At 42.1% G+C, this 26086-nt stretch overlaps 1 protein-coding gene across 5 annotated transcripts in view; it reads left to right on the forward strand.

Moving 5' to 3' along the window:
* DGKD (diacylglycerol kinase delta) overlaps nucleotides 1-23358 on the forward strand; it is a 151796-nt gene extending 128438 nt beyond the window's left edge. Inside the window, exons 17-30 of one of the 5 annotated variants that reach the window (XM_077488441.1) lie at nucleotides 74-172; nucleotides 263-356; nucleotides 3287-3397; nucleotides 5023-5119; nucleotides 6039-6146; nucleotides 6233-6346; nucleotides 7421-7555; nucleotides 7806-7972; nucleotides 9207-9312; nucleotides 12008-12100; nucleotides 12348-12467; nucleotides 17846-17960; nucleotides 19112-19242; nucleotides 22090-23358. In XM_077488441.1, the coding sequence (XP_077344567.1) occupies nucleotides 74-172; nucleotides 263-356; nucleotides 3287-3397; nucleotides 5023-5119; nucleotides 6039-6146; nucleotides 6233-6346; nucleotides 7421-7555; nucleotides 7806-7972; nucleotides 9207-9312; nucleotides 12008-12100; nucleotides 12348-12467; nucleotides 17846-17960; nucleotides 19112-19242; nucleotides 22090-22176 (1577 nt within the window). In that variant the 3' untranslated portion in view covers nucleotides 22177-23358. Of the gene's footprint in view, nucleotides 1-73; nucleotides 173-262; nucleotides 357-3286; nucleotides 3398-5022; nucleotides 5120-6038; nucleotides 6147-6232; nucleotides 6347-7420; nucleotides 7556-7805; nucleotides 7973-9206; nucleotides 9313-12007; nucleotides 12101-12347; nucleotides 12468-17845; nucleotides 17987-19111; nucleotides 19243-19587; nucleotides 20132-22089 lie in introns of those variants that run through there. The other 4 variants (XM_077488442.1, XM_077488443.1, XM_077488445.1 and 1 more) reach the window with 4 other exon arrangements.
* The last annotated feature ends 2728 nt before the right edge of the window (nucleotides 23359-26086 follow it).

A 26086-nucleotide genomic window follows, 5' to 3' on the forward strand; every position in this document is an offset into this window, starting at 1 on the left:
TATCAAATGTTTACTTTTTTGAGTTTAGGTCCACTTTAAACATCTAAAAATTACTATTTTTTCTTCTTCATAGCTGGCAAAGCAGAAAGAGCGAACAGTAAAAGCAGCCTCAGTGCGGGAGCCTCTACATCCCTCCCTGGTGCTAATACAGATCGGGAGCACATGCACCAAAGTGAGATATTCACCAATAAATGTCTTGAATGTCCTGAGATGGCTATATACATGCACTAAAAACTGAACAACTGCATTTCATTTCTTTTAGACATGAGAGCTGGAATGTCTGGATCTTTACCTGGAAACGCCATCATTAGCCGTCTTCTTCTTAGCGCTGACCCATATACCTCGGAGCCAGACTTGTAAGTGGTGCTGATGAGACTATAGTAAAATACTGGCACCACTTATCTCTCCAGGCTCATAACTTATGACGTCTGCTACAGTATTCAACATTGTGCACCCTACACCAGACCCATTTAAAATGCAGTTCTTTTTTTTTCTGTATGTAGCTGCATTTTCCCAGATACTGATACCAAGCTATAGAGAAGAACTGGTTACAAATGTGGCAGGTAGCAGTGACAAATATGAGCAGCTTGTAGCGATATTGTGGGAAATCTGTAGATTTGCTGCTTCTTGTGTAAATCTCACCCTCTAGTGGTCAGAAAGGGGGATTTTTTTTTGGTAAAGTCTATAAAAATAAAACAATTCCATTTTGATTTGTTTAAAAGGCGGATAAGTCCTGGAGGAGATTGAGGGTGGTGGGCACCTGGAGACAGGTAGTAGCATGTTGACATGGATCCATAGGTGGCCTGATGATAGGAGCCATCTTAGTAAACATTAAGCACAAAAGCATGGATTCAAGAATTTGAAACCAAGGGACCCTGAATAAAATCACAAGAACCGACATCTGTCTCTTGATGGTGCTCAACGCCAGATGGTCATCTGGACTTGGCACAGGGTGAGCACCCATAGCGTCCTCTGTCCTCTGCCCCCATAGGGTCCTCTTTCCTCTGCCCCTTGGATACAAAAACAGACTGTGCAGGTAAAACTCTCCTACCTTACACAGGTGTAGAGCACAGCAGAGAGTGGCTGGTATCACAGGGCTGAATGGGGGCTGAAGTTAACCTTTTACATCAATGGGCTAGTAATTGGTTGCCAGGATCGCCCAGCAACCAATCAACTGCTATTTAATGTAAAAAGTTCACTTCAGTGGTTCCCTCCCCCAACCAGTCCTGTAATACCAGACGCTCGCTGCTGTCCAATGAAGAGGACAGTGACGAACATGTCTGCGGGCCGGTTGCCCGTGAATTAATCACGGGCACTGATGGGCCGGACAATTAGCGGTGGCGGGCCGCGGGTTACATAGTAAGTAAGGTTGAATAAAGACGCCAGTCCATCCTGAGTGAGTGTCTACAATTGTCCCTATCCCTGTACATTGTGCCTCATTAAGATGCTCATCTATTTATATTATTTTATTTAAGGTACCCATATAGCGCCGTCAATTTACACAGTGCTCCACATCATACATCGCACACTCAAATCAGTCCCTACCCTCAAGAACCGCATCAATCCAAGGTCCCCAGCTCACATTCATATACTAGGGCCATTTTTTTGGACAGAAACCAATTAACCTACCAGCATTTCTTTGGAATGTGGGAGGAAACTGGAGTACCCGAAGGAAACCCACGCAGGCACAGGAAGAACATGCAAACTCCAGGCAGGTAGTGTCATGGTTGGGATTTGAACCAGTGACCTTTTTTACTGCTAGGTGAGAGTGCTACTCACTACACCGCTGTGCGGACCCCTGGCTTAGATATACAGAATGCTGACTAGCAAGGGTAACGCCTCCAAAGAGCCTTATTTGAAAATACAGTATCTCTCAGGATGCTGAGACCCATAGACACCATAGGGGAGCAGAAGCACCAAAGAAGGGGTGTGCATGGTCTGGGGAGACAGGGGGACCTTGCTGTTTAGAGAGAAAAACTAATTTTCTTACTAAAGGAGGATTGCTTTTTGGAGTGACTTGGTTGGAGGGAACTGCCTCAGAGGAGAAAGCCATCAGCCATAGAAACTTGCACACACAGTCTAACAGAGTTGTAGTGTTTGCACAGCTGGTTATCCTGCCGCCATAAGACAGTTGGCTTGGGTGGGAAAGATGCTAGACTCTGGCTGAGCTGGTATCTAGAATCATGACCAAGTATAATCATCATTGTTAGAGATTCAGGGAAGTTTGATTCTCTGCAGTTTATCTGAGACTTCACAAGGCCTCATGACAATCAATAGATCCCACTATATAAACATTTTAAGCCAAAAAATGCAGGAGTACAAAGATTTTGTTGAACAATTCCACAAAAGAACTAAAGGGACACGAGTATCTCAGAATAAATTGTAATACAAAAATAAATACATTTTTTGAAAAGCATACCCACACCCCAAGATCTGTTTATGACCTCCTGCCTAGATGCAGTGGTCAGACCCAGAAGCCAGGTCATTAACCCTTTTGTAAGCTGTGCCACCATTTGACACAGAACATGCACATGGGTAGGATTGCTGACTCCAGTGAAGGAATGAAATGGATGGGGCGTGCAAAATCTGAATGTGTTAAGAACCTTGTGCCTTTATTGGGATGCCAATGACCTGAGAATTCCTGAAAATTAGGGGTGACATTTACATTTACTTTGAAAACCTTTACACCTTGTCTTGTCTTTTTCAAATTGTCTTATAATAATTAATATAAACAGTATAAATTTATATTTTTAAAATTGTACCATGGAGCCACTTTGCTCCCATAGTTTGGATTTCGAATGGGTGAAAGTGGACTTTAGGGAGCGTCTAAAACAGCAAGCGCTCACTATTACATGACTCCTACAACTCAGATCTAGCTTACAGATCTCCAACTCACGACAATTTTTTATGGTAAACCACAAAGGCTTTTGTTAATATTGTTTGATATTTATTGAATAGTCCTGGCAGGTAAAGGTTGGTTGATATATAATTTACCTGTTTGTTGATGTGTGTTATAATATGAATACCTATGGCATTGTTCGCATGGATCTGAGATTCACGACTGTACTATGAAAGTGATCTAAATATGTATAGAAGTGAACCCTTGTTATTGATGGAAAAAAGATAACTTTAATAAAAATTATTGGAACACAAAAATTGTACCATGGAAAAAAAACGATCCAGCATGCATACAGAAAAACTAAAAGCCAAATTAAAACGTATTTTCGACTATGTTTACTAGAACAAACACCTGCTGAAAATTACATTTTGTTTTTTTCTTTGTCAGGAATTGTTACACAGAAAGATGTGTAATGAACAATTACTTTGGGATTGGACTGGATGCAAAAATTTCTTTGGATTTTAACAACAAAAGGGATGAGCACCCCAAGAAATGCAGGTAATTTAAAGTAAAGCTGACAGCAGTGAGATAATTATCGTCATATACGGGTGCATCTCGAAAAATGTGAATATCATCAAAAAGTTAATTTATTTCAGTAATTCAATTCAAAAAGTGAAACTCATATATTATATATAGATGCGTTACACACAGACTAATATATTTCAAGCATGTTTTTTTATTTTGATGATTATGGCTTACAGCTAGTGAAACCCAAAATTCAGTATCTCAGAAAGTTTTAATATTTTATATAAGACCAATAAAAAAAGATTTTTAATACAGAAATATTGGCTTACTGAAAAGTATGTCAGTGTACAGTATAGTACTTGGTCTGGGCTCCTTTTGTATGAATTACTGCATCAATGAGGCATGGAGGTGATCATCCTGTGGCACTGCTGAGTTATTATGGAAGCCCAGGTTTCTTTGGATAGCGGTCTTCAGCTCATCTGCATTGTTGGGTCTGGTGTCTCATCTTGCTCTTGACAATACCCCACAGATTCTCTATGGTGTTTAGGTCAGACAAGTTTGCTGGCCAATCAAGCACAGTGATACCATGATCATTAAGCTAGGTATTGGTACTTTTGGCAGTGTGGGCAGGTGCCAAGTCCAGCTGGAAAATTAAATAAGCATCTATTTAAAGCTGGTCAGCAGAGGAAAGCATGAAGTGCTCTAGAATTTCCTGGTACAGGGCTACACTGACTTTGGACTTGATAAGACACAGTGGACCACCACCAGCAGGTGACATGGCTCCCCAATCATCATTGACTGTGGAAACCTTACATTGGACCCCATGCAACTTGGATTCTGTGCCTCTCCACTCTTCCTCCAGACTCTGGGACCTTGATTTCCAAATTCCATTTTCCACAGTCTGTGCTGATTTGGGGAGCCATGTCATCTGCTGGTGTTGGTCCATTGTGTTTTATCAAGTCCAAAGTCAGCGCAGCGCTCTACCAGGAATTTATAGAGCACTTTATGCTTCCCTCTGCTGATCAGCTTTATGGAGATGCTGATTTAATTTTCCAGTAAGGCTTGGCACTTGCCCACACTGCCAAAAGTACCCATACCTGGTTTAATGATCATGGTATCACTGTGCTTGATTGGCTAGCAAACTCGCCTGACCTAAACACCATAGGGAATCTGTGGGGTATTGTTGAGTAAGAGGAAGATGAAACACCAGACCCAACAATGCAGACGAGCTGGATGCTGCTTTCAAAGCAACCTGGTTTTCCATAACACCCCATCAGTGCCACAGGCTGATCGCCTCCATGCCACACCGCATCGATGCAGTAATTCATGCAAAAGGAGCCCAAACTAAGTGTTGGTATATTGCATATTATACCGTACATAGACAGACATACTTTTCATTAAGTTAAATTTCTGCATTAGAAACCTTTTTTCTATTGGTCTTATGTAATATTATAATTTTCTGAGATACCGCATTTGGGGTTTTCACTAGATGTAAGCCATAATCATCAAAATTAAAAAAAGAAATGCTTGAAATATTTCACTCTGTGTTTAACGCACCTATATAAAATATGAGTTTAAATTAACTTTTTGATGATATTCTAATTTTATGAGCTGCACCTGTATGCTAGTTTATCTGATCTACTTATCTTTGATGGAAGAAGTCGCACAAAGAACATGATGTGGTACGGTGTACTGGGGACCAAAGAGCTGCTACAGAGAACGTACAAGAACTTGGAACAGAAAGTACTTCTAGAGGTGAGAACTGCAGTCTTCATTACCTATCTGTTTCCTCCTGTATCTGTCTCTTTTGTATGTCCTTTCCTGTGTCCTCCATTCTTTTCCTTTTGCTGTATTTGTGGCTTGACGTGAACTAATCTTGGAAAGCACACATTGTTTAAAGTCTAAATTATGTGCTGATCTATGAAGTATAGCTTTGATATTACATATAGTATGTGCATACTGCGTATAGGTCAACAGCATGTCTTCGTAGTAGAAGAGTCTGGGTGCTTAACTGGCCTGCCTGCAGTCCAGACCTTTCACTATTTGAAACTATTTGGTGCATCTTGAAATGCAAAATCCAACAAAGACAACCCAGCACTGTTGAGCAGTTAGAATCCTATATCAGGCAATATTGGGACAACATTTCCTCTCCCAAAACTGGTCTCCTCAGTTCCCAAACGTTTACAGAGTTGTTAAAAGAATACTGTGGTCGCTGTCCCAACTTTTTTGAGTAATGTTAATGCCATAAATTTCCAACTTGCCTTATATATTCTTTTTCTTAAGATGGAAAAAATTTTCAGGTTAAACTTCTGATGTTTTCTATTGTCAATAAAACATGGATGCATGCATTCTGTAGATTTTTCACAGTGTGCCAACTCTTATGGATGTAACATTGTACATCCACTATACATCGACATGACTTAGATTTAGTGACAGGCCACTTACATGACTCGGCTTCCACTTCCATTTCACATACACTCACTCAACTCACATCACTGCTTCTCACCATCTTCTGTCTGTCTGGAGTCCCTGTAAACTGTGTTTCTTCATCTCGTGTGTCTCTGTGTCTGTCCCTAACACTGGTTGTGTCTGTCTCTCTTCTTTTAGATGTCTGTCTCTTTCTTTCTCAGTGGATGTGCGTGTCTACTTCCACTTACCCCCATATCCCCCGCAGTGTGATGGAGTGCCCATTCCCCTACCAAGCCTGCAAGGAATTGCTGTACTGAACATTCCCAGTTACGCTGGAGGCACAAACTTCTGGGGAGGCAACAAAGAAGATGATGTAAGTTTCTTGTAATGTTATTGATCATCTGGAGTGCATCTTTATTGTGTGACTGTTATAAATACTCTATTCCCTTCTTTCTGCAGACATTTGCAGCACCTTCCTTTGACGATAAGATCTTGGAGGTGGTTGCTGTATTTGGCAGTATGCAGATGGCAGTGTCCAGGGTCATTAAGCTACAGCATCACCGGATTGCTCAGGTAACGCTTAACTGACATTGCTACATGGATATATGCTTCTTATTTACCATTTGTAGCCAGTATGTGGATAGTGTGGTAGTCCATGATCTCAGCAGATTTGCTGCTGTATTGATGAGTTTGCAGTGTCTGTTTTTACAAACACAGCTGAATGTGCTGAAGAAGAGCTGGTCCTCGCCAATCAGGCCATTGTGTACTATGCATACTGGAGCATCAAAGCACTCTGTAGCAGATATTTATTTAAAAATAAGGTTTTTATGTCAACTGTATTAATACCAAAAAATATTTTCATAAACTAGTATAAAAATTAGTATTGACAAAAATGCACTTAATTTCCCTGTTTTGATGCAGATATAGCAACATGTTTTTTTTTTATTTTATGACTACACAGTGGTTGTGTTTTACTGCTCCTTTTCATGATGTAAATCTGTTGGTGGGCCCACTCATTAAAAACAACACTGTAGGCAGCTAAATTATCTAAGTAGTTAAGAGGACAGCACAACTGCACCCTACTGCTACTACAATAACAATAATACAGTTATGCAGATACAGTATACAATATATTTTTAACCTTGCATATAAAAAAAAAAAGAAATGTTATTCAGTACAAAAAATATGAAGTGATCAGATAGCATATAAATACACCTAATGAATATATTATAAGCAGCGTCAGAAATTAAAAAAAGAAAATACTGAAAAATGTAGGTCTAATATGAGTTTGAAATGGAAAATTACGGAGGACTTCTGCAGAAGGAACACCAGGGAGGCTTTTTATTAATATAACTTCATACATAGACGGCCATGTGTCAACAGGTGTCATTATCAGACAATAGAAGGAATTCTGACTCTATGGAAGTTTTTTTTGACACCAGTACAGCTCTCAAAGGCCTGTGGACAAAGGTAAAGGGGAAAGATTATACTGGCTGATTTGCTGCGCTAGAACAATACCAGCACAAATCAAAATTTAAAAGTCAAAATTACTTTTCGACTCCCTTTTAAAATATCTTGATTTGACTTGTTGGAAATTCAATAAAGCCTTGTATTAAATTTTAACTTTCAAATCTTATTCTTCTGTAGTGCCGAATGGTGAAAATCACTGTGCTCGGTGAGGAAGGGGTCCCTGTGCAAGTTGATGGAGAGGCTTGGATTCAACCACCAGGTTATATCCGTATAGTGCACAAGAACAGGACACAGACCCTCACGCGAGACAGGGTAATTTATGGTTTCCTGAATATGTAAAGGGTATTCATACACCTGAAAACATAGAGACCTCATGTTTTGAATGGGATTTTGATGCAGTCGATAATAACCATCACCTTTCACAGATATGCTTTTGTATTCAAGTGATCCTGGACTACAATAGTTCCAAACTCCTAGGGATGCCTGCAAATATCTGCAGGAGCCTGCAGCACCCTCAGCTACGACCTATAGTGGCAGTCATGTAATTTTATATCTTTTTCAGGCCTTTGAAAGCACCTTAAAATCTTGGGAAGATAAGCAGAAATGTGATTTGTCAAGGCAAACCACCTCCACTCTCACTGCTACATCTTTACACCCAGAAGTGCTCTCTGATGAGGAGGCAGCACAGGTGTCTCGGTTTGGTCAAGCTGCTGGTGCCCTCATTCACTGGTGAGATTTTGCTAGAACCTTATGAACATTGTCTTTGTGTAATTTGTGGCATCCTAGAAGTATTAATTCCAGTACAGAGGTTGTTTTTATTTATTAGTACACCAGAGCCTATGTTTGGTTTTTGTTTTATTTTTTTTTGGAGGGGGGGGAGTTGCTGTCAGGGTGTTGGGTATTATCTGGTACCTTTATGATGATACTCAGGGGGCAGTTTAGTTTATCAGAATTACTTTAACAAGTCTATGCAGTGTATTCATTTACACAGTGAAAGCAGTAATAAAGTTTACAAAAAGAAACCCTGCAATGTAAAAGCATAATGTGCTAGTAAACATTACATATTAGCACATTATGGAAGACTTACCTTGAAACAAAGCCTTCCAGCGGCACCCTGTCACCGCTTCCATCTTCACTCAATGGCCGAGCCACAAGATGTTACTCTCATGCATGTGTGTGGAAGTCACTATTTACAGCACAGGGCTCTGAGAAAACGGCACTAGTATGGCATTTCTTCAGAACCCATGTGTCGATGATGCCACCGTCTGCTGCTCCCTAGAATATCTCCTAAACGCTGCTTGTTTAACCTACAGGTGACCTTTAGTATAAGCTTACCTGTAGGTTAAAATAAAAATTTTGAGTTTACTACCACTTTAATGTACTGCATATATGCATGCATATTGTGAACATTAAAATAGAAATACAGACCTTAAATTGCAGAGTTAATTTTAAATCCCATCATCGGGCAAAAAAAGTTTTTCCATGCAGTGGGGCTGTGCCCGTGCTGCTTCGCTTAATTGCCTATTTTCTTTTCTAAGGGAGAGGAAAAAGCATATTTACTAACGTAATCTTTTGATCCTCCCAACACAAGACTGGCACCCCCCACGTTCCAGCGGTCTTGAATTGTGGACTGTTCTTGATGTCATCAAACCCAGAGCAGGCTCCATAGGCTAGGAACACTACACCACTGGATTGTAGGGGAGCAACATTTTCTGGTGGAATGAAGGATCGGATAAATATAAGCTTTCTGCTCACCCCCAGACAAAACAAGCAGTTGACCCGTTCAGTGCAGGCACAGCCCCACTTCATGGGAAAACTTTTTCACCTGGAGTTGGACTTTAATATTAATGTGTTTATTGTTAAAAATTTTAAAAGAACTGATGCTTTTTCTTTTATTACATATATACAGCCTTAGAGCAACTAGAGGCAATGGAATAAACAAAATTGTAAATTGTGTTTGCAGCATTAAAGAAATAGCAGTCTCTCATCAGAGTATAGAGCAGGAGCTGGCTCATGCTGTCAATGCAAGCTCAAAGTCAATGGAGAATGTCTACAACAAGAACTCAGAGGTAATGTCTGTTATCTTAGTCTTACATAGTCCTCAGATGTAATGTCTGTTATATTGAATATGCTTTATAATGATCATGCAGGGGAGGTCCCCCTAAGCCCATTACTATGGAGGGTAAAACTATATTTTTTTTTTATTACATTGATGTCTGTGTTATGCGTTTAAAGCAGCGCTCCACCCAAAAGGGGAAGCTCTGCATGTGTCCCCCCCCCCCACTTCCACATTTGGCACCCTTTGGGGGGGAGTAGGTACCTGGTTTCGATAGGTACCCACTCCCACTTCTGGATGAGTTTGCCATGGTAAACTCAGCTGGAAGTTCAGCCCCCCTCCTCCTTCCCCTGCAGCCGGCTCAATCAAAGAGAGCAGTGAGCTTCACGCATGCGCAGTAGGGAACTGGCTGTGAAGCTTCAAGGCTTCACTGGTGGTTTCCCTTAGTGGATATAGTGGCACTAGCACCCGATAGCCGATTGAAAAAAAACGGCTTGGATGAAGTCACCTCTGGATTCCGGGACAGGTAATGCCGCGTACACACGATCGGACTATCCGGCAGACTTAGTCCAGCGGACCAGAGTCTGCCGGACACTTCGACCGCGTGTGGCCTTCGGCTGACTTTTTCTTCCTAAAAGTCCGGTGGACTTTGAAAGAAGACTTCACTCAAAATTGTCTGCCGGACTTGGCTGTCTGGCGGACAATCCGCTCGTCTGTGTGCTAGCCTGCCGGACTTTCCAAATGAACGCACTTGCCCACACACGGAGTAAAGTCCGTTCATTTTGAATGTGACTTCAGGTACGACGTGACTGGCGAAGGAAGTCAATGTCGTCGCCTCCATTGGCGAGATTGACACCTTGCGAGCCCCGTCGCCTGGTATGGATTTTAAGGGTAACCCCTATCCCGAAAAAACTGTGTGGGGGTCCCCCCGAAGTCCATACCAGACCCTTATCTGAGCACGCAGCCCAGCCAATCAGGAAAGGGCGAGCGAGCTGGGATGCTGGGACTGTGACATCATAAGAAGCGGGGTCACCATGTGACATCACCTGGTGACCCCGTCCCTTATGCATATATAAGTCGCCGCGCAACGTGTCCCGGGCATTACAGCGGGAGAGAGTGTCATGTCAACATTGGAAGAAGAAGGCGGCGGCGACAAAAGAGAAGACTGGGCCAACGCTAGTAAAAGAGCTGGAAGAAGATAGCAGAGGAGCCCGGCAGAAGAACCGAAGAGCGGGAGAAGAAGCCGGAAAGACCCCCGAAGTCGGAAGGAGACCCCCGGACGGCGACAACGACGAAGGAGAAAGCCGGGCTCCTCCGCTAGCAAAAGAGCAGAAGATAGCGGAGGAGCACGGCGAAAAGACCCCTGAAGTCAGAAGCTGCTTAATAAACTACTTGAAAAAAACCTGTGTTGTATGTTTGTTTTTTTATTTACACTTTTTTCCCCCAGGTGAATGGGTAGGGGTACGATGTACCCCATACTTATTCACATGGGGTGAGGGGCCGGGATCTGGGGGCCCCCTTATTAAAGGGGGCTCCCGGATTCCGATAAGCCCCCGCCACAGACCCTGATAACCAACGGCCAGGGTTGTCGGGAAGAGGCCCTTGTCCTCATCAACATGGAGACAAGGTGCTTTGGGGTGGGGGGGCCCCCCCTTCCGCCAGGCACCCATCCCTCCATGTTGAGGGCACGCGGCCTGGTACGGTTCAGGAGGGGGGGCGCTCGCTCGTCCCCACCCCCTTTCCTGATCGGCCGGGGCTGCATGCTCGGATAAGGATCTGGTATGGACTTTGGGGGGGCCCCCATGCCGTTTTTTCGGTGTAGGGGTTACTCTTAAAACCCATACAGGGCTTGCAAGGTGTCAATCTTGCAGATGGAGGTGGCGACATTGACTGACTTCGCTAGTCCCATCGTACCTGAAGTCACGTTCAAAATGAACGGACTTTACGTGTGTGGGCAAGTCTGTTCATTTGGAAAGTCCGGCGGACCTCCGCGGAGAGTCTGACGGATTGTCCGGTGGACCTAGTCCGCTGGAAAAGTCAGTTAGTGTGTGGGCAAGTCCACTCGTTCGGAAAGTCCGCTGGACTAAGTCCGCCAGATAGTCTAATTGTGTGTACGTGTCCCAATATTAAAGTCAGCAGCTACAGTATCTGTAGCTGCTGACTGTTTTTATTTTCTGCAGGAGCCTGGAGCTCCTCTTTTTAAGTATTTTTTGCAAGACCGCATTAAAGGCTTTGTTAGTTCTAAAAAAATAATTAAAAAAATAAAATAAAAGTTTTTTCCTTTGTTATTTTAAGTAATGACAAAGTTATCAATGATTCAACAGGCCCATAGCAGAAATCTAACAATTGCCTTGGTCCACAGGGAGGGGTGGATATATAAAAGTGTGAAGCTTAATTGGTTAACAACCTTATATTTTTTATGTAAAGGTGGTCAGGTGTGTATTTCTATCTTTTTTTGATATATGTATACATACAGTTTTGTGACTTCCAATCCTGGCTGCCACCCTTGAATCTATCATGGTATAGAACCTTACTTGTTGGTCTGCACTATTGGCACCCAGTATTAGCAGATGCCAGGTACACGCTTCATGTCTGTTACAAGCATTATAAATCACATTGTCTCCTGTTAGCTAATCCAGAACTGCATACTGTATGTTCTATTGTAGGTAATTATGTAGCAATGTTTAACAATAATTGTGTTGTCACAGGGCCTAAGCTGCAATCATGTTATGGAAATGGTAACAAATGTCCGAGCTTTATTGAATGAGACAGAACTGCTACTTAAGGGAAAAATGGCATTGGTGAGTAATGATTTTGTCTCACCATACTGAAGTTTGTTTTTAAAGTGATGGTATGTTTATTCTATTTACATTTTTTCAGTTTTAGTTGCTTCACAAATGTTTCTACTAGATTCAAATTTTATGCAAAAAAAATTTTAATGCAATGTTTTTCGTGAACATAGACATAATTATGGATGGGTAGAAATTTACATGTAAAGAAGAAGTTAAAAAAAAAATCTTGACTTGATCTCATGATCTTGCTCTTTAGCTCTTGGATCCCCCTCAGAAGGAACAGCTGACTACATCGCTCAGTAACACAGAGCAAGAGCTGCGAAAACTCACAGATATCCCATGGCTATCTCAGAGTTCTGAGCCAACAGAAGATGAGGTGAGATTTGATGATATCTGTTCTATCCCATATTACAGCCCCATTTCCCTATGAAGGTCAATGCTGAGGAGAGAGAGTAAGTGTACCTCTAACCAAAGTATTTTTTATTGTCATTATGTACCTGTTAGAAAGATTTCACTTCCTCTTCAGGTGAAAATGTTTTTGCAAGGATAGGAAGTGCAGGAATGCCCTGAATGGGCCACAGATAGCAAAAAATTAAAAATAAACTGACAGGGGTTCTAAAACCTCTTCCAAACCGTTCCGTGCCCCAGCATGGTCGATAGCGATGGTGAAATTGGATTGGTTCCTATTAGTTAAAACTCCAGTTCTCTACGTATTTTCAATTCTCATTTTTAATGTAACGTTAAAGTCGAGGGCCACCCTAAAAAAAAATGTACATTAACAATCACCAAAAAATTTGAAATTTTTTTTTTTTTAACTTACCAAAAACCCCTGTTGCTAGGCGGTCTTCCTAATCTACTTCTTCCTATTCCGCGGCTCTTCCTCCTCTTCGGCAAGCTGCCCCGTTGTCTTGTGGGACATGTATGTGTCCCATAAAAAAAACACGGGGCCATTCACAAGACGCCGCGCTACTTACCCATGCGCAATAGGAGACGGGCAGTGAAGCCACAAGGCTCCACTGCCTGTTTTCTTTCGTTAAGATGGCGTCGCCAACACCTGATCTGATGGACGGATTTTGCGGGCTCGCTGGACAAGTAAGTGTCCTTATTAAAAGGACAGTGTTACAGTGTTTGTAGCTGTTGACTTTAAAAAAATAAATAAAAAATTGCGGCTTGAGTCCTTGTAGTAGACTTTTTGCACAATGACTCATCACATGAATTCACATTGCAATCAGAATGGATAAAGATTTGCAACAAGCAGTTTCAAACTGGATATCAATTAAAGAAGAGTGACCACTGGGGCAGCACAGAGCCTGGCAGACAGTAGATAAAAGTTTTCAAGATGAGGGCAGTGTGCAGTTCTAGGAATAGATAATAGGAGCCCAGGAGTAGAAGGGGAAAAAACTCTGTTTCCCTGAAAATAAGCCCAGGTCTTATATTTTGGCAACAAAAGACACAGTAGGGCTTATTTTTGAGGTAGATCTTGCCATGTAATGTGCTGTATTCTCGCCCCCTCTCTCTCTCCCTGCCTTTCGGGAATCCCCAGTGGAACCGCGTGAAAGTGGTTGTAGAATCCACTCTATTACAGTATTATATAATGTAAAATGTAGTGCCAAGTACCTTCTGCTTCCGTGACCTGATGGAGCTCTAATCCCCACCCTGAGCACTGCAGGGGGTGGGGGCAAGATCCCCAGCTGACAGCTGGGAGAAGAGGAGGAGAGCAGAAGGAGATCAGCCTAGCACCAAGCGGCGCTGTACCGAAGTTATTTGACTCAATTAGGTTACAGAAACATACACAGCCTACATGATATTATTATTATACACGATTTATATAGCGCCAACAGTTTTTGCAGAACTTTACAATGTAGAGGGGGGACAGCACAATACTGATATAATACTGATATATTATGATTATATAGTGATATATAATACTGTAATAGAGTGAATTCTACAACCACTTGACACTAGGGCTTATTTTCGGGGCAGGGCTTATATTGCAGCCCTCCCCGAAAATCACGGTAAGTCTTATTTCTCTTTCGTTCATTGACGGACACAGTGCCTCCTTAAGCTTGAACATTGGGTTATATCGCCTCTACAGGAGCAGGACTAGGCAGAACAAAAAACACCTGGCTACACCCATGGGCTGTCTTCAGTCAGTATATAACCCCTCCGTGCTCTAGGTATTCAGTTTTTTCTGTCTAGTCAGTAGTAAGGACCTAGCTCCTTGCTGGGATCTTTTGGTCCTAGCAAATTTTACTTTTTGTGTCTTTTTTTTTTTTTTTCTCCGTGCATTTTGTCCTGGGAGATCTGCAGTTAATTGCCGGGCTGGGCGACGGGCTGGATAATCTAGATCCAGTGGTCTCCCCAGTCTAGCCAGCGAGCGTGTGCAGACCGCAGCTACGAGCTAGGTCGGAAAGAGGCTGGCCCGCAAGTTAAATGTCTTGTAGGGTGGCGAATGAACAGGCTCTGGTCCAAGTCTCAGCGGTCCCTTGGCCGACAACCCCCCACTTTGGAGGTTCACCTGCACCATGGATCTGTAAGTACAGTTCCCCCTTTCCCCCTTTGTGCGGTTTGGGTGAATGTGGGTATCCTCCAGAGATGGTCAGACCTGCCTGCAGGATTCCTCCTCCCATCCAAAAGTCCCTTAGTTAAACTGGGCTTCCCCCTCCCCCCACAGATTGGTGGGAGTCCCAGGATAGAGACCCCTTTGTGTTTCCCCTGCCATTTCCCTTCTGGGTGGTGTGTGTCCTGCCCTGGCAGTATGGGGGGGGGGGGGGGTTCCAGTGCAGAGGGTGCATCGGGAGACCCCTAGGTGCATGCCCTGCTGTGCGCGGTAGTGTGCAGTTTGGGGGACCCAGTGCAGAGGGCACAGCGGTGTCCCCTTAAATGTTCACCCTGCCTGGTGGTACAATACCTTTTTGGAAGGGGGTCCTCTTGCAGAGGAGGCAGCAATGTGCAAGGCACATAGAGGATCCCGACAGCATGCTTCAGGATGTCAAACGGCCGACGGCCATTTTTGTATAGCAGATTAAGTCACCGCGGCCATTTTCCGCTGGTCTCCAGCTGGCGGCCATGTTTTTGATGATGTCATGGTGGCCATTATTCATTCTTAGTCTAGTGAGACACTAGTGACGGCCAGAATCTCGTGGAGATGCCGGAGCTCCTCCTCCTTCCTCCTCCTCCTCCTTCCTCCTCCTCCTTCCTCCTCCTCCTTCCTCCTCCTCTTCCTCCCCTACTCTTCTCTTCCTGTCCCGGGGTATATGACATGGACACCGACATTGGTGTTGCTGGGTCCGAATTGTGGCGCTCCTCCGTTTTTGGTAGGATGAGGCTTTGGAGGTCCTTGTGTATTTCCCTCTCTGCTGATAGGTACCCTGACCATTGGGCTGTCCCTTAGTGGTGCCAAAGTTCCTTTGTACTACAGTCTTCTTCCTTATGGAGCCTCAGGATCACATCTCACCCACTGATCCCCTCTTGGAGGTGGCAGGTACCTCGGAAACCCCAGCTTCCCATGGTTGTGTTGATGGCGGTCCTTAAGTCATTAGTATCCCGGGTGGAAGTAGCGTGTGGGCAAAGACCCAGGAGGAAGCGTCCCCCGCCTTCACCTGCTCAGTCTAGGGGGGGGTTATACTTACCTGCTCTGTGCAGTGGTTTTGCACAGAGCAGGTCCTCCTCTTCTATGGTCCCTCTTCAGCGCTCCTGACCCCCCCCCCCCCCCCCCCCCCCCGGGTCCCCCACAGCAAGCAGCTTGCTATGGAGGCACCCAAGTCACAGCTCCTTGTGTCCATTCAGACACAGAGCCATGGCCCGACTCTGCCCCCTCTCTCTCCTCATTGGCTCACGGAGTTTGACAACAGCAGGAGCCAATAGTGTTTCACCGCTGTCTCAGCCAATCAGGAGGGAGAATCCCGTACAGCTGAGTCTTTCGTGCAATATCACTAGATTGAGATGGGCTCAGGTAAGTATTAGGGAGGCTGAGGCACACAGAAGGTTTTTTATCTTAATGCATAGAATGTATAAAGATAAGAGACCTTCTGCCTTTACAACCACTTTAATAATCAGTCGTTTTTTTTTTGTTTTTTTTTTCTATATAAATTAAAAAATGATGAAAATTTAAAAAAAAAATTATAATCTTTGTTAATAAATTCATTCCAGAATGTAATCTGCTACATTTATTTGGCAACTATAACCCAAATCGGTGTATATAATTTGGTCTGTGTTATACACGGAGTATACAAACTATGGTGTATATATACTGGTATTTAAAAATTGACCAATCCTGATGTACTGATGGCCCATCTCATTTCTTGAGGCCCTAAAATGCCAGGGCACTACACATTTTGGAAAGTAGACAGACCAAGGTATTTACTAAGGCCCCGTACACACTGTTAGATTTTCTGAAGATTTTTGTCTTCAGATTTACTAAAACCATATAAGGCCAAACCTTAAAGGGGTTTTAAACCCTCATGTTTTTTCACCTTAATGCATCCTATGCATTAAGGTGAAAAAACACCTGGCAATCACCGGCCCCCCAGCCCCCTGTTTTACTTACCTGAGCCCCTTCATCTCCTCGGCAGGGACGCCGCTGTCCCTTCTCCACGAGGTTCTGGCTCTTGATTGGATATCGCTTCTCCTAGGGGGTTACCTGATAAGAGGAGAGGAGCCGCGAGAGCCGCCGGGGGACCCTAGAAGAGGATGTTCGGGCCCACTCTGTGCAAAACGAGCTGCACAGTGGATGGAAGTATGAATGTTTGTTATTTTAAAAAAAATAAAAAAGATTCTTTATAATCACTCTAAGAGCTTCAAATTGTATGCAGTCAGGCAGGTCCTTGCACTACTTGGTTTTTAGCAAATCTGAAGACAAAAGTCTGCAGAAAATCTAATAGTATGTATTGGGTCTAAGAGGCATGGCAAGTTTTTTGAAGTTGTAATTTTTGTCACAGTTTTTGGAAAATGAAGAAATAAAAAAAATAGTTGTCACACTTTTTTTTTTTCTACACATACTGTCACCATTGCAATACAGCGCTATCATATGATTTTGTGTGACCGTGATCAGGGATTTTTGTTTTTACCCTGTTATTGCTTTTAACAGTAATAATCACTGTTATAAGCAATAGTTTAGCTGTCATGAATAGCTTTCATACGTGACAGCTTGCTTCCTATTGAGATCTGTGATTAGCTACAGCTAATCACAAGGTACAGGGTGCCAAGTACCATGTGATGGCTGTGGGCCAATCATAGCATCACAACAGTAAGCAAGCAGTCATGAATGGAAGCCATTTATGACCATTTTGTTTACATTGTGATCGCTAGGATTGGGCATAGTGATCACAAGATACCCCTGCCGAACTCCATGATCATGGTCACTGTGGTAACGAGATTGCGTTTTTGTATGGCCCAGGGGGCACGCTAGTGCACCTGTGCTCAGCAACATACCTGTATGTCGCTGAGCTTGTAGGTGCTGTACACTCCCAGTAAAAGTACTGTGGGCAGGCGGCAAGTGGTTAAAGTTGTATGCATGGCTTTAATATAGAACTTTTTTACTTTTATGATGTGTTTTGTGGCCTTATAGCGGCATGTATAGAGTTTTTTTATATACAGTTAGGAATGTATCCTTTGACATCATTAGATATTACTTTCAGTACGTGAGCACAAAAAATATATATCTTGGCTCCTAGCATGCTGTATCTGCTTAGCTTTTTATGTGGGTACAACAGTGATCCTTGTCTTTACAGAAGTGCTGTTGTTTGTGCACAGGGTGGCCTGGATTTCTCCAAGTTTAGACGTAGCAGTCGGTTTAAACTGGTCAACAAGTTCAAGAAGGAGAAGAATACCAAGAACAAAGAGACCCGGAGCAGCACAGGGCCGCCTGGTAAATGATGCCATTTTGCTATGCAGGTAGAGGAGGGTTTACAAGCAGGCATAGGCAGACAGACTGTGCCATGTGCCTTAAATCAAGAGTCTGCACTTTGTGTGTCTACGGCATTCATGCTGTCTGTATTGAAGAAATATATGTGTACATGTTCAAGCGTTTTAAACTAGCATTGTACTTGTATAAAAGGCTGGTACATGACATCACATCCACATTGTACACCTACACAGTCAAATTGAATTTAATATCATAAGGCGGACACAAAAAATAAAAGCATAAATGAGTTACTAGCTAGATAACTAAGGTAAGATGTAGCGTTGCATGCAAACAACAAGATTTCAGTTGCCGTTGTTACACATTTAACAGTAAACAATTAGGGGGAGGTATGGGTTATCTTTAAATTGCCTTTAAACAGAAGATTGGTGCTCAATTAGATCATTTAGAATTGAATTAGGAGCAAATTATATGTTCGTGGGCATTTCCCAAGCCGTCGGGCATCCCCTGATTGACCCTTTGGTAAGAGACGTCTGTTCCAATATGGGCAGCCTTAGACCTCTTCTTCATAGATCCTCAGCAGTGTTGCAAATTTGGGATTTGAATCTCATCAAAGGAGAGGAGCTATAATTAGAATTGTAAACTTTCCTGCTGTCTTTGGAGAACAAGGTTCAAGAAAAACGTAACGGATCAATAATTTTTACAAATCTCGTAAAGACTGACAGGTAAGACTCCTATATTAGGGGCTCATAAACAGTCAAATTTGACAGTCTTTTTAGTTTTTTTTTTTTACTAGTTTATTGTATTTGTTGTAGGAATCCAGATCTGCTGCCTATGTTGTTCCATCTGAATATTACTCAGTATTATTATTTATCTGTTTGTCCTCCCTATAGAGTAGAACAGTTTACACATCACCCGGGGCCTTTAATTTTAATTGCCTGTAGCTGAAAACTATGCAGATATTCATAGGGTGTTACTGTTCTGATACTTACAGAAAAAAACAACTTTATGCCTATAGTAATAAATTGGTATATGCTGTCTGTCCTTCCTCTTACCTAATTGGTGTCTTTGCTTTGTACTGCTGGTGATCTTTACCTTGGGAAGTGGTGCCTCTGTGCTTTGGGGTGTGGTTTCTTATGAGGGTCTTTCTCTGACAGCTCATCTTTGGGGGACGGAAGAGGTTTCTCTTTGGTTGGAGCGTCTTAGTCTGTCTGAGTACAAGGAGGTCTTTACTCGCCATGACATCCGAGGCTGTGAGCTTCTCCACCTAGAGCGCCGAGACCTCAAGGTATCTCTCACAGATGTGTCTGCTCCTACTTATCTTATACACTCTGTATTTTTGCTCACTGATCACCCTTTGTTTTGTATCCAATAATTTATTGTTATGTCTTGCTAGTGCACTTTCTCTTCTCTTTGACCAATCATTGCATGTCAAATCTGTCTAGAGTCCTGGCCAATATTACCAACATTTTCACATGATTTTTTTACTCTATAGCCAGTCATAATGTGACCTACGGTTATACTCCAGGCAGATATAAAAATATAATTGTTTAACCCAGTTCTGGATTAAGTAAAAAAAAGAATCCATTACTAGTTACACATGTTCTATTAACTAAACATTGTTCAAATTTAGGTTTAGCAACAGGAACTTGGTGAAAGGAAGTACCCTGAACTACTAGTATCACAACCCCTCCATGCATACCAATTATCTGCAAATACTGGATCAAGTCATAGCATACCCTGTACTTCCAACGCCTCCTTTCCAAAATCTCTGTATATACTGTATTCCGCCATAACATAACATACCTTGTACTTCCAACACTTCTTTCCCCAAATATTTGTACTGCATCCTGCCATAATATATTCTGTGCTTCCAACATCTCTTTCTCCAATTCTCTGCATATAGTGCATCCTCCTTTGATACACCCCATACTACCAAACACGTGCTGCATGTGTTCAGCTTGAAATTTCTCCTCAATTATTGCATTTGTTTCATACCAAACAATGCTTACCTTGCTTAATCAGAAACTGTAATGGCTTGTTGTCAGCTTTAGCTTGTTTGCTTATGCTGTGTGTTTGTGCAATGTTTACATTTTTTTTAAAACGGATTTTATGTTTTTATTAAAAGCATCATTTTTTTTTTACCAATAAACAATAAATAGAAGGTGCACCCAGGACATGGCAATAGCTGCTTTCTGTATGACTGTCACTGCCTTATTGAATCTCTGAGTAGAGCAGGCAGGGTTTGGGAAATAGTAGTGAATGAGTTATTTGACTCAGTCAGCTGTATACAAACTGCATTTTTTTCATGACTACAGCTAAGGCTAGAATAGTAGGCATGGAAAAGGAGCATGAACTGCACCGATTAAGTGCAAATAGTAAATATGAAACATTTCATGGGCAATATATTGTATTTGACTATTTAAGAAATCCTTTTACATATTGTGTTTTTATATACAAAATATACACATAACCTTTAAATGTATATACGGTAATAGGTAAAGGTACCCTAAATACACATATTCGGTATGAAGGTAGTGCACATAAGCTGTGGTTCTTTTCATGTTGTCCCTCTTTATAAAATTTGAAAACATTAAAGAGTAACACCACTTTTGTTGAGAAAAAAAAAACATCCCCCTCTGGGGATTCCTACCTTTTGTTATCCGGAGGATATAGCTGTTTATTTGTCTGTGTCCATGTTTAGAGTAAATCTAATGGGAGTATCTATAATTATCAATCAGCTGCTGCACCTGTGGGCTCTAATGAGAAAAGCTGCTGGGTCTGCATCCCTTTATAGATGTGATTTCCCTTTGAGAGTATCTCACCAAAAATTACATTTTCAATGCAGATGATGCCAAAAATCTTAGTGTAAAATTGTATCTTAGTGCAGACTGCTGGGAAAATCGGTGAACCAATCAAACAAGCAGGAAATGACATATCTGGGGGACATTCTGTACACCATCTGTGTACAGAACACCTCCAGGTAGCCACATTGCATTGCATTTTACAGAGACCTGCAGATTGAAAAGGAAAGGTCATTTTTAATAACATTCAATTACAAAATGATTTGTGTCGCAATTGTATCTGCTATATTATTATTATTTCATTTATCTTTTTGCTATTTTTCTTCCCCGTGAAAGTGGAGTTACCCTTTAATCTTAACACATAATTGCCTCCCCTATTCAGCCCAGGGTCATAAAGCCAGCCTATTTTACATTTTGTTTTAAAGATGTCTTAGGCAGGTCAAAATGCATTTGAATTTCTGTAACAGCTTGAGTCTTCTACCAGTCCACTTCAGCAGTGCACAATTTTTAATTCCGCGTAGTCTAGAGGGCCCCTTCCCTCCTAACATGGGTATCCGCTAGGAAGGGAAGACATATCCTGATAAAGCAAAGTGAATTTATCTTTTTTGCCTCTTTTCCCTAGATTAACTCCCTCTCCACTCCACATGCATACTTACCCTGATCTGACAGCTGTGATTCTGCTGTTTATTTTTTTTTACATCTGAGGTACAAGTCTTTTTGCCTTTTCTTCACTGTTCTTTAGCAGCCCATAGATTTTTTTTTTTTTTTGGGGGGCTGTGTTCCTAGGCTGGAGATTTTTCGAGCTAGTCCCATAGAAGTCTATGGGCTGTAATGTGCAGGTGTGGCTAGGACAGTGGAGACTTGTGGCTCTGGATGTAAAAGGAAGAAGCACAACTGCATCTGTAGAGTTAGGAGGATGTGGTTAGGTTAGGCAAAAAGGGAAAATTCACTTTGCACTGGGGAAGTGTATTCGGAATAAACAATGTTTGAAGTCCAGACAACCCTCACTCATTCCATAGATACAATGTAGTTTTAAAACGCCCTCAAAGCAAAAGTAATGTAGCCACCACACCTAAGGTTTTGGATTTAGATGCTCTTTCATTTAAACACATTTTAAAACATATCAAGCCACATACTTGATTAGAACATGAAATATTTTGAATATTTAAAAAGCATTAATGTTTAAGTATTGGCGATTACTTACAACAGTTGAAACAACTGGCTTGCTTATGTGTTGATTCTCATAACATGACTGTCTGCAGTATGGCCTCTTATCAAAGATTCTGATTACAAAGTATAGGCAATGGCTTTTTTTTTTTTTTGATCTGCAGGAGTTGGGTGTGACAAAAGTGGGCCACATGAAGAGAATCCTCCACGGCATCCGGGAGCTGAGCCCCCCTCCTGTCAGTGCGGATTAGGATCTGTCTTCACATCATGTGTGGCCCAGTCTGGGTGACCAGTGGTGCTTCATTACAGCACATGCCATTTCTAGGTTTTACTGCAGCATAGCGCTTTGTAAGATCAGCTAATCTCAGCAGTGCATCATGGCAAGCAGTAATATAGAGGCCTTTGTTATAGTTGGCATCCTATCAAATGTGCCCTTAGACAGCAGGCAATCACAGTTATGCCCTGGGGATACTGTAGCTAACCACCGTAAGGTTGTATCCAGGGTATAAATGGTTCAAGGGCTTTAGTGAGCTTTTGCCTACATAAGACATGTGCTGAATGCTATAGAAGACAGGTTTTTTTTTTTATAAATACCACAAAAAGCCAACGGTGACTGAAGTAATGTTTTTCTCATGTATATGCTACCTCGTGTGGCTTGGGACAGACACTGTGCTGCTGGTGGGACTTTAGCAGAGTAAAAACCATCAACATTTCTCCAAGCAAATGCTCACACTCTGTCCTTTGCCTATACACTTTAAGATGTAGGTAAGTGATTTTGGCCTGTAACTGTATCCTCACCATTTTATTGAACTTGTAAGATGACTGTGGAGTTTTTGTAGCTTGTGTTAATATGAATGCTGTTTTCTCAGGCTCTGTGTGTAAATTGTATGGTGTGCAAATGGCATTCCGGATGTGGTGTACAAATAATGTTATCAGTGGTTGCTTTGGACTTTTGTAAATTCCAGCTGTGAGGTGAGAATATTGCAACAGCTGGTCTATGATCAAAAGATTGTTTACATTTCTATAGGTACATTTATATAGCAGGAAACAACCTCTGCTCTGTTGTTTGCTGCCCGTAGATGGCAGTGGCAGTGTCGGCTTTGTCCAGAAAAAATATAATGAAGGACTGTTTCCTGAAACTGTGTTTGGATTGTGGTTGGAGGAGTCTACATCCATTGCTCTTTTTCTTCAGCCACGGTTAACTTGTTAATCCCGGGCAGGTCCCTTCCTTTTACTTACCTTTATCCATGAGGGACAGATGAAACAACTCTGAAATCCTCAGGTAAAGGCTGACCATCCCTCCCCTGGTGTATTTATTGTCCCGTGCCTTACTGCAGTCCCCGTGCCTTTTTCAAAGTGATGTTAATGCCTGTAAATAGCAGTGTTGTAAAATATGGCTTCTATTCTAACAGTAAAATATGTCTTAATAATGATGGCTGTCTGGCGTATTGATTTTTTTTTGTATTAAGCTAATAAAAAAGCAAAAAACAAAACAAAAAGGATGTATATCTAAGAAGAAAAACTGCAAAGGTATTTGTGCTGTGTACATCCATTTTATGCAAAAGTGGGCAAAAACTAATGTTATTAGGCTATTTTCTCTGTGGGTGCAATTCTTCAAACAGAGTAGAGGAATCGGGAAAATACTGTATTATGGCCATTTGATGGAATTTAAAATCCTAGTAAATGAGTATCTTTATCTTTTAACACTCTGTTGGTCTCCCTGTCCTTTGGAGTAAATGGCAGAGGGATATACCAGACATTGACGATGAAGACTGGTCTGACATCAAGAGGACCTGCCATTTAAGTAGTTGGCCTTTGCCAGGGACAAGCTGGTTCAATTCAAAATCCACCATAGGGCATACTTTACCCCCTACAGGCTTTGCAAGTTGAACATAGCCATAATCCCCCACGTGTTGGCACTGTCATCTGTCGGATGGAGACTTCTTCCATGTCTTCTGGATCAGTTATGGGTGGAGGAGGTGGATTTTATCAGCAAAGTGGCCTTATCCCACCTTACTCTGGATCCAAAGCTGTGTCTGCTGGGACTAGTGGAACCCACGGCCCCTGCTGTTGCTGAAAGAACACTCTTGGGCCTCTTTCTTTACTATGGCAGGAAATCAATTACGATGCATGGGAAGAAAGTGACCCCTCCCTCCATCACTTTTTAGAAAAGCCTTGTCAATTCCAACCTTCTCCTAGATCAAGATACATATAAAAACAGCCATCGAAAGAAATATTCGGGCGGTGGGGGGCTGGCTGAAAGTTCCGCCCACGGTAGTGGATATGAGCCCCTGACACTCACTCCCGCTACACTGACACGCCCGCTATAGTTCCCCTTTGTTCTACCACTCCTACTTTTCATCATGAGGAAAGAAATAAGAGTATGTGTTGATATGATGTGGACTGCTATGTGATCCAATTGTTTTTTTGTTATGGTTAACCCCTCATTTGCGTGGGTAGCCCACTTGAAGTATGTATGTTATTTATGCATAAAAATCAATAAAACAGATTTATAAAAAAAAAAGAGCTTCTTAATCATACAGTACATGACACAGGCAGAATATTCTTCCACCATGGGTTATAGGCATGTACTTTCAGGTGATTGGACACTGGCAAAGCTTTAGTGGACATGCCCCTTGGGAATCTCTCCTATAAGCCTACCCCACTCTGTGAGTCCTTTATTTTGTGGTAGAGTCTGAAGATGAAGACTTTTCTCCTTCACAAAGAAAATCACACTTTGCTTAACTAGCTTATTACGTTTTCTTTTGTTTCTTTGATTAAGCTTTCACTGTCTTCTATGCCAGCATAAAACTAGTGTATCTGGATAGGAGCAACCTTGGTAAAAGCTTGAGAGCCATATCTTGAGCTCATGCTGTGGGGATGGCCTGTATTGTTGCTGTGGGCACTGGATGGAGGCTCACCATGGCACTTAGTGCAATGCAATGAGTGTGCGACAGGGTGCTATACAGGTCCAAGGCTGTGGTCCAGTCTCAAGACCCTTTCGAGGGTATGTCCACATTAATGGGTGAAGCTTGGACTTTATTTACAGTCTAGCTTGTAGGACAGGTAAGACAGGGCCGCCCTGCATCTTGGACCATTACTGTTAAAACAGGTGGTGGATGAAGTGAAGGAGTGAGCACATTGAGCAAAGGATCACAGATACATTTTAGTGGATACATATCACTGGGCAAGAAACACGAAGGAGGAAGTACAAAGGACTGTTGCACTGGAACTCATATGATTGGTTGAATTTTTTTGTTTGCCATATCTATACTCAAGAGGGTTTAAACATTTACTGAAATACAGCAATGCACCTTTTATATGTTTTTAATGTCCGTGACACATGGAAGACTGTTAGAAGGTGTTGGCTTTTGTATACAGAGATTGTTAATTGGTGTTTATAGCTGCACAAGGGTTTATTGCTTTTACATGAGTTTAATAGAGCCACCTCCATCCAGAAACTCTACCACCTCTTTCAAATCAACCAAAATTTGCCTAGTTAGATCTGCAGAATGCCCTGGTCCACATTTTGTTCCCGGGAGTCTTATGCCAGTACTGCCACAAGACAGGTTCAAAGGATTCTACTCAAATCTGTTCATGGTACTAAAGCTGAATGAGAGAATTCGTCCTATTCTGGATTTAAATCCTTAAACAAATTTCTTCACATGCCAAAATTTCTCATGGAATCTGCAAGGTAATTAGTAATTACCCCTCTGAGACCAGGGGAATACATTGCTCTATGGACATTCAAGATGCCTAGCTACATGTTCCCATTTACCTATGTCATCAGCTCTATCCAAGCTTCATTTTGGCAGACAACCACTTTTAGTTTATTGCACTGCCCTTTGACCTATCCTATGCTCCCAGAGTTTTCACAATGGGCTTAGCATCTCTGCTTGCCCTGCTCAGAACTCAGGGCATCAATGTCACAGGTAATCTAGACAATCTTCTTCTGAAGGACTCCTATATCATCCTCCTTTAAAGCAGTACCATTCACCCAATTCCATTCAAGAACTCCCAGAAAAAATCTGGTTAACAGGAAAAAAGCCAGCTCCTTCTCTCTCTCTCTACCCATGCTTCTATCCAGCTGAACAAGGAATTCCCTATCTTGGTGGATCACCACCCCAGCCCTAAAGCATGGATCTAAATTTGTCTGGTTCA

This window comes from Lithobates pipiens, unplaced genomic scaffold, assembly GCF_037356315.1.
Source record: "Lithobates pipiens isolate NorthernLeopardFrog02 unplaced genomic scaffold, aLitPip1_a1.2 Scaffold_18, whole genome shotgun sequence".
NCBI lineage: Eukaryota > Metazoa > Chordata > Amphibia > Anura > Ranidae > Lithobates > Lithobates pipiens.